Source organism: Oncorhynchus nerka, linkage group LG10 (genome assembly GCF_034236695.1).
Source record: "Oncorhynchus nerka isolate Pitt River linkage group LG10, Oner_Uvic_2.0, whole genome shotgun sequence".
NCBI classification, from domain to species: domain Eukaryota; kingdom Metazoa; phylum Chordata; class Actinopteri; order Salmoniformes; family Salmonidae; genus Oncorhynchus; species Oncorhynchus nerka.
The window spans coordinates 68,874,727-68,883,992 of record NC_088405.1 but is presented as its reverse complement, the minus strand read 5'-3'; the positions used below and the strand labels follow the sequence as shown (position 1 = coordinate 68,883,992).

Here is a 9,266-nt window from a genome sequence, read left to right as displayed (position 1 = left end):
TACTTATGTGCCCCTAACCAACAATGCAGTTAAAAAAATATATGAGTAAGAATAAGAAATAAAAGTAACAAGTAATTAAAGAGCTGCAGTAAAATAACAATAGCAAGACTATACACGGGGGGTACCGGTACGAGTCAATGTACGGGGGCACCGTTTAGTTGCGGTAATATGTGCATGTAGGCAGAGTTATTAAAGTGACTATGCACGTGCCTAAGAACAGCCCTTAGCCGTGGTATATTGGCCATATGCCACACCTCCTTGTACCTTATTGGTTAAGTATAGCCAGCTGCATAGATTCCCTTTGGACTGTAAAATTAAATAACTCTATCGCCATCTTCCGACTTTTGGGCTAGCATCAAGTCTAGTTGAGGAATAAAGTCTAGTTATAGAAAGTGAGTGGTTTGAAGATAAAGCAAATACACACAATATCGACCAGATAAACAAGTGAATTCAAGAGGCGTACAAAACTCTAATATCATGCTTTTATTATAAGGGCTACAACCCTTTCAAAGCCTTCAACAGTGGGGAACCGGCAGTGGTGGGAAAAGTACCCAATTGTCATACTTGAGTAAAAGTAAAGATACCTTAATAGAAAATGACAAGTAAAAGTGAACGTTACCCAGTAAAACACTACTTGTGTAAAGGTCTAAAAGTATTTGGTTTTAAATATACCTAAGTATCAGAAGTAAATGTAATTGCAAAAATATACTTAAGCATCAAAAGTATAAATAATTTAAAATTCCTAGTATTAAGCAAACCAGACGGCACAATTTTCTCGTTTTTTTCTTCCCAATTTACGGATAGCCAGGGACACTCTCAAACACTCAGACAGAATTTACAAATGAAGCATTTGTGTTTCGTGAATCCTCCAGATCAGAGGCGGGGGATGACCAGGGATGTTCTCTTGATAAGTGCATGAATTGGACCATTTTCCTGTCCTGTTTGAGCATTCAACATGTAATTACTTATTTTGGGTGTCAGGGAAAATGTATAGAGTAAAAAGTACATCATTTTGTTTAGGAATGTAGTGAAGTAAAAGTAAAAGAAGTCAATATGAATAGTAAAGTACAAATACCCCCCAAAACGATTTAAGTATAACTTGAAAGTATTTTTACTTAAGTACTTTACGCCACTGGGAACCGTAGCACGCAAGTAGGAACTGACGTTCATTCACGAGGACGAATGATGTGGCAAAAATCAAAGGGCGAATCGCAAAGAAATAGTACCAATGTATCCTTAATCGCTCAAATTGTATGCGCCCTTTGCACTACATTTTAGTAATTTTTCTTGGATTGTATAAAAATGAATAGTTTTCAATTGTGAATATTATACATAAAATGGTAATCGTAATTGGAAATTACACTTTTTGAAACATAAATATGTGTATTCGTCCGCCCCACTGAAGTACACTGCCATTTCCGGATTGTTTCTCTCCCGAGCAGCCTCCACCACCGCCATTGAAGGTCCAGTGTGTTCAGTGCAGCGGTATCAGACCGTCATCACTGGGGAAGCAAGTAAACAGCAAAAGGACAATTACAATCACCAGTATATTGACAACACATTGTCATACACGTCTAACCAATTGGACTTTAAACTAGCCTTTTCCTGGCTGTCCGGCTAGGATCTGAGAAGAAGCCGTAGTGTGTTAGCATTAGGAGAATCGGGAGGAGAGCAAAGGAACCGCCATGGCTCAGATCCTGCCTATTCGCTTTCAGGAGCACCTGCAGGTAAGGTTATGTTGAATGAATGGTGATATTTCTGAAAAATTATAATGTATTACTTTCCTCATTCATTGTTCATTAGGATACTAACATAACCGACGAGTAACAAGCATCGCTTATCTCTGAATGAAAATGACCTCAACATAATGTTGGCTGAGTTAGCTAGGTAGCTAATCATGACATCGTCGCCCAGCTCGGTGGGACGCTGACGATGGATGACATTAGTTAACTAGATACAGTAACTATATAGATATAGTTTCTAACTAGCGAGCAAGTTGTCTTACCCATTGGTATTGACGGCGAAGTCGTTAGTAAGGCCAATAAACTTATTGTTATAGTTGGCTAACGTTAGCTACAATCTAGATAGTTTGCCAACTAACCAGTATGAGACCAGCTAACGTTAGCTTAGCCTAAATCTACTAGCCAGCTGCTCACGAATGTGTTGTAGCTAGCTAGCTACATGAAGGAAATAAATTAATACCAATTCAGCAATAAACCATCTGTCGTTAATTATAGCTATCTAAATGTGATGACCATTCAACCCGGATCACATATTAGTAAGCTAAAGTTAGCCAGCCACCTATAGTAGCTAGTTTAGCTAACATTCTTCCTGTCACAGATCTGAACTATCAGGAGAGTTGAGTTACATTTCCATTTACACCTGTACTTGCCTTGGTTTTGAATAAGCAGGTCTAGCTCAGCCGGCGGTGTGAGGTCACTAGTTAACACCAAGCCTGATAGTCATTTCCCTCAATGTCAGTACTGAAGAATAGGCAACGTTTCATTCTTTCCTTCCCTAACAGTATCATGAATATCCTTTCATTCATGCAGATTAGGTTAAGTGGGCTGCCTGCCTCATGATTCTTAATTGACTTTCCTAGTTAAATAAATCATGTCATCAGCAGGTGTATAACACATCTTCACACATAATTAGATAAGGCTATTTCATGTACTTTTGTATGAATGCACACTGACTAATGATTTTCCATCACAGATAAATTTAATTACTGTTCTGTTAATGAAATGAGTTTAAACTCTTGGGCAGTTTGGGTGTAGTTTATTTTCAGTGGACAATTTATTTATTTGAACCTTTATTTAACTAGGAAAGTCAATTAAGAACATTCTTATTTACAATGAAGGCCAAACCCCGACGACGCTGGGCCAATTGTGTGCTCCTCTATGGGACTCTCAATCACGGCCGGTTGTGATACAGCCTGGATTTGAACCAGGGTCTCTGTAGTGATGCCTCAAGCACTGAGATGCAGTACCTTAGACCGCTGCACCTCTCGAGAGCCCAAAACATTTACCTCAAGCACTAAAAAGCTACACAAATGACATCTGACCAATGAAAAAGCCTTCCTCTATTAGGCAATACATGTGACTGGGAGTGTTTGTGGTTTTGAATGACCACACCTTAGCCTGACATAGGCGACATCACGTCATGGTGACTATTAAACTCACAGTAGGTCAAGTTGAGGAAGTGGAAAACATATATGCTCCTTGGAGTGCATGTATTGTGTCAAGACTGCTGGCTTGAAAGATCTCTAAGTGAGCTAGCTAATGAATAAATCAGTCTCTGGTCTTTTTGTGGAGCCTCAGATTCAGAACGAGACGTGCGATCTGCCTACATCTTGGTTTCTGAAAAATAATTGGTTTTACATTGTGTTGCTAGACACGATGCAAAGTTGGTTTGTTTTAAAGCATGACTCCTAAACAAAACCGTTAGGAGAGGTGGAAATATGTAGTATTTATTTTTCAGTCAGAATAATAGCTTTACTACAATACTTATAGACAAAGCGCTGCATGTGACTGAGATTCACTTTTGCTGTTAAATTGTGCACTTTTGCCTCTACATCTGGAGTAGTGCTGTTTTTGCTATTACATTGATTCTAGTTTCTCTTCTCTTTTCTCATGGATATTGTATGGTGTCTGAGGGGAATCGCAACTGTAATTTCTCAGTATTTCAATCTGTGGTGTAAAATGATAGCCATAATCCTCTGGAGAATATCCTAACCACAGATGTTGGAGAGGTGAAGGGATGTCACTGAGCCAATGTTGTTGGACTGTCCTCTTTTCTTCTTCTTTTTCTGCAGACGGGAATGGTGATAACACAAATGAGCCCTGCAGGCGTAGTCCCCAAACACTAGACCTAGTATCCACTCCAGCCTTAACTGCTGCACAGTGCATTCACAGCAATAGCCCTTAGTGCCAGGATGATACCAGTATCGCTAGATTTTTTTTCCATGGCTAAAATGAAAACACAAAGCAGACCAAACTCTTTGGTCCTTTAAAAACCTGCTGTATGTAAAATATGATACAATCAATTGTGACTCTGGATGACAACATAATGATGTTTGTTTCCAACGTTGGGGCTGTTTTCCTAAAGAAGTTAAATCCGTTTTGTTTTTCTTTGCCACGATACTAACAATTATCAAGATATTGGTAGCGGCCCGGCCCTAATAGCACTCCATATCACTAATGTACCTGTACTGAAGATAAAGTTGACTAATCAAATTAATCTAAATATAGCTTTAGTTATTCATACATCACGTCTGAGGTTGACAAGCCCTTGTAAAGGCCTTTAGTTTGTGGAATTATAATGTACAGTTTATGGTGAGTTTTATGCCCTTGAAGGGTCTCTAATTGCAGGAGTGGGTGTTTCAGAAGATAGAGGAAGGTGGGACTGTTTAGATAATGTACTGGCTATTCTGTGAATTGAGATTGAGCTAAGCTGGCACTGTAGTTTGTAGCTGTAGGGTGTGAGGCAGGGGTGTTGTGCACCACATCCACCATCTTTCTCCTGCATCTTGAGTGAGACTTAATACTAGTACTCTGTCTATGAATTACCAACACTGTGTGTAGAATTCACATTGACCTCTGGTGCATGCTCCCGTTTTTTAAGGCTGTGTCAAGTTATTCTAGACATGAAAGCATTTTCAGCGCAAAGCTAGAGAAGGATATTGTGCTCTCACTATGCATTGCATTTATTTACTAGATTCTGTTGCCTAACAGCGCTCGCAGCGCACAAATTTAGTGTAATAAGTATCCTCTGATTTCTGTGTCATTGGCACGTCCGTCATTGTATGTGACCGATATATATACCCTGGGGAGTCCAGCTGCCATCACTAATGCTTTACTTGCATATGCTGTTTCATGCGTGTTTCACGGATGGTATAGAGCGAGGTATGAGCAGTGGATCATGTAGAATATTTCCCACACATTGTCCTTCAACTGGGCCATTCATGGTGTGCTGTAATTGGAAATTAAGACCCAAAGGTTCAACGTATAGGCCCAGTGGTGCAGCTCACCATGAGGTTCCCTCAGCCTCTGGGGTCAGTCTGGGTGAACATAAGTGTGCTTTAAAGCACCTTCGGTGTAGGTCACCCATTTACATGATGAAATGCAAAGCAGAGGCTTATGGGGCGACAGGTAGGCTAGTGGTTAGAGTGTTGGGCCAGTAACCGAAAGGTTGCTGGATCAAATCCTCGAGCTGACAAGGTAAAAATCTGTTATTCCCCCCTGAGCGAGGCAGTTAACCCACTGTTCTCCGGCCGCCGAAGACGTGGATGTCGATTTAAGGCAGCCACCCGCACTTCTCTGATTCAGAGGGGTTGGGTTAAATGCGGAAGACACATTTCAGTTGAAGGTATTCAGTTGTACAACTGACTAAGTATCCCCCCTTTCCTTTCTATTGTGATCATCTGTCATCCTCCCTGTTGGGTTTATGTCCACACTCCCTCTGGAGTGTCTTCATAAATCTCTGCTGGGCTGTCAGGTATCTGGGCCGGTAGGTATACGGCTCCATACACACAGGAGAGCTAACTAGCTCCCAGGAAACTACCAGGGCCTCACTTTGAGCCAATTGGTGCAGTATGGTCACATGATGTGAGTCAGTCACAGACTCCTTTAAGGTCCGCCTCTCGTATCTGCTTCTGTGACATCACGGTGCTCCAGTGGGCAGGCGATGGATGTTTTCTCACACACATATCCAGCCCAGTACTGCTGTTCTAATACAGTACAGAGACTGAGCCAGCCAAACTCAGTCAGGTCCATTACTTTTTATTTTATATTTAACAAGGCAAGTCGGTTAAGAACAAATTCTTATTTACAAAGACGGCCTACACCAGATAAACGCTATTTGTTCAGCCAGTAGCAGCAGTCCGATCTGCTTTAAAGCACACTTATGTTCACCCAGACTGACCCCAGAGGATGAGAGAACCTCATGGTGAGCTGCACCACTGGGCCTATACGTTGAAGCCTCCCATCCACTTTATTTGCTCTCCCTCTGACGGTGTCCTCTGTCCTCACTCATCCGAGGCCACTTGCATAGCTTGCATTTTTATAAATCAGCCATTTATACAGCTGGCTGTATAGAACTGGACTTTTCCTCTCTCTGAGGTACAAGGGCCCTGACTGTTTTTCCAGGCATTGTTTTTTTTACTCACCACACACACTTGGTTTTCCTGGGAGTTGGAGCTAGTGTCTTGAACATAATGCATGTTGGACTCCTATTCACTGAGTGAAGACATTGTTCCTGGCCCTGTGTTGACAAAGGTTTCCCTTGCTATTAGTATTCTGTAACAGAGGGTGTGAGGAGTCAAGTTTCCTCGCCTGTGCCAAATGTTTGTTTATATTGAGAGTTTAAACTGGATATGTCAATAAATATCTTAGTGCTTATCAATATCATATCTCGGCAATGTTTCACTTCAATAAGGCCACTCACTATCTTTATATTCCTTCCCACTTTATTCAAGAGATGGCTAGTTGTCTCTTGATAAAATGTTTTTGATTACATGGCAGATGGTCCTGGGAGCATCTGTAAGAACATATATCTGCTTGATGTGACCCTACATGTAGTCATCTAGTATTATCCTACTAGGGCTGCTGCTAGCAGAGAACAGAACATGCATCTCATTCTCTCTATTTATGCAGCTTGAACAAGTTACAACAATGTAACCAGTTCAGCTGAAAATGAGATGCCCTACTCAAGGTCACATACTGTACATTTCTCCTCCTACATGACTCTGCTCACTGCTTGAAAGTCTTTATTTATTTTACCACAGCAATAACTGTTGTCGAATGGCATTTAAATGGAAGACATTACATTTTACCCCACCACTAAACTCTGTTTAGTGCGTAACAGGTGTTAAGAAACTTTTTATGCCTGCGTTCTTTAAAACCTCACCTTCAAAGGTTTGTGTGGGGAACTTTGAACTCTCACCTGGTAAGCAGCTGATATCTCGTGACATGCTTGTGAGGATATGGATTTGCTGAACACTTGACATTCCTCAGTGTAGGACACCTGAACATACAATAAAGCAGCAAAGCATTTCACAAAAAGGAAAAGCCATTAAACTATCTGGAAACCAACCCTCAGTCAGCAGAACTGGCTTGACCAGTGGCTGGACTCCACTCTGAATTCATCTTTTTATCTCTCCTTTTCCTCCCCTCTTCCCTTATATCTGTCAGACCAGAGGACCCGTCTTCCTTACCCCTGGGTTGGTGCTGGTCACATGTCCCCCGACCCGTGGTCAATCTGTGAGACAATGGGCTCCTGCTTCCTGTTGTGGAGTAATAGAGCAGTTTGGAGCTGGGACCCCCTGCAAGCCTCAGCACATTCTGCCCTTCCTTGAATCCCTGCAGGACGCAGGGGCTTTTGTGCTGAGCAAGGTGCCCTTGTTCCCTTGAAGGAAGAGAGGAAAAGCAAACCTCTTGTTAAATCAGCAGATGGATGCATGGGTCTGCGGCTTGCTCAGGTTGAGAACGCTTCACATGGGGTTCGAGGGAAGTGTCTGATTTGCATTTTAGCCTATTCATCTTAACATAAGCTTTGATTCTAGCCAGGGACAGAGAGTACAGTTGCATCTTTCCTTGGAATGTCATTCGTTCCACACAGTGCATCACTACTGAACCACTTTCTGCCAGTGAGGCTGTAGTGTATTGGGTATCCATTTGATCCAGCCACTCCAGTGCACCTGGAACCAGGAGCTGCTAATCTATTATAGAGCTGCATCTAGATTTCCTGTCTGCTTCCCAGTGTTACGTAACAGAAGTATGCAGAGCATACTCCACTGTAGTGCCATTTTAAGATCTAGTTCGGGGTTTTCATGTGATTTGTGACAATAATAAGAGAGACATGGTTTGTAAAGGTAGTGGTGATGGTAATGGATGATGAGAGGTCTGATGGCTGAGGAGTGACTCACTGTGGCCTTGTGGCAGTCTGTCTGTTTCTTCCCGCAGCACAGAGTCAATTGCCTGGCTGGTTTCATTACTCCTTTTAGGAGGGGAGACTATCATGCTCCCTCCACCCTTCACTCTGTAAACCTCTTATCCCTCTTTTTGTATCCCTAATCTCGCACTCTTTCTCGCTCTGTTCCCTCTCTCCTCTTTCTCTCATTGTGCTGCCGTGGCAAAGTGAATTCGGACGAGGACACCCGTCAGATAAATAAGCGCGACACTTTGCGGCAGCCTTGGCGCTGACAATCATTCCCTTTCTTACATCTCTCTTCTGTCAAGTGTTGCTCATGCTCCCCTGCTGTCAGTTTACATGTCATAGTTAACCTCTAGCGACGAGCAATCCCGTATCCGGGAGCGTAATCATAGCCTCAAGCGCATTACCATAACGCAACGTTTCCTATTCATGAAAATCGCAAATGAAATGAAATAAATATATTCAAACACAAGCTTAGCCTTTTGTTAACTGTCATCTCAGATTTTCAAAATATGCGTTACAGCCAACGCTAGACAAGCATTTGTGTAAGTTTAGCATGGCATAATGCTATGCTAGGCTGTGCTGGCAGCAGGCAACATTTTCACAAAAATAAGAAAAGCAACCAAATTAAATCATTTACCTTTGAAGAACTTCAGATGCTTTCATTCAGGAGACTCCCAGTTAGATAGCAAATGTTCCTTTTTTCCAAAAATAATATTTTTGTAGGCGAAAAACGTCACGTTTGTTCATCCTGCTTGGCTGAGAAATCGACCGAAAATACTTCAACTATAACGCCAAACTTTTTTCAAAATTTGCTCCATAATATCGACAAACACGGCAAACGTTGTTTAGGATCCATCCTCAAGGTGTTTTTAACATATGTATTTGATAATATATCAGTGGAGGCAATTGGTTTCTCATAAGAAACGATTGGAAAAATGGCTACCTCAGTATTTTACGCAAGGTTTTCTCCGGGTGACACCATGCGTCCACTCGCCCTATATGGTCTCTTACAGCCATTCTCCAATGGAAATGCCTAAGAAGACGTCACAATGCTGCAGGCACCTTGGGGAAAACGTGGAAAACGTAAGCTGACTCCTAGCTCCTTCACAGCCATATAAGGAGTCATTGGCATGAGGCGGTTTAAAAAAATGCGGCACTTCCTGATTGGATTTTTACCTGGGTTTCGCCTGTAACATCAGTTCTGTGGCACTCACAGACAATATCTTTGCAGTTTTGGAAACGTCAGTGTTTTCTTTCCAAAGCTGTCAATTATATGCATAGTCGAGCATCTTTTCGTGACAAAATATCTTGATGAAAAACGTTCCAGTTTT

General features: G+C 41.8%; 1 protein-coding gene across 4 annotated transcripts in view; it reads left to right on the top strand.

The window, feature by feature from the left end:
- The first annotated feature begins 1,414 nt into the window (after positions 1–1,414).
- The window catches only part of LOC115135911 (clathrin heavy chain 1-like), a 50,940-nt gene continuing 43,088 nt past the window's right edge, over positions 1,415–9,266 (top strand). For 2 of the 4 annotated variants that reach the window (XM_065023705.1, XM_029671108.2), the window contains exon 1: positions 1,415–1,727. In XM_065023705.1, coding sequence (XP_064879777.1) covers positions 1,686–1,727 — 42 coding nt within the window. In that variant the 5' untranslated portion in view covers positions 1,415–1,685. The remainder of the gene's footprint in view (positions 1,728–9,266) is intronic. The other 2 variants (XM_029671113.2, XM_029671111.2) reach the window with 1 other exon arrangement.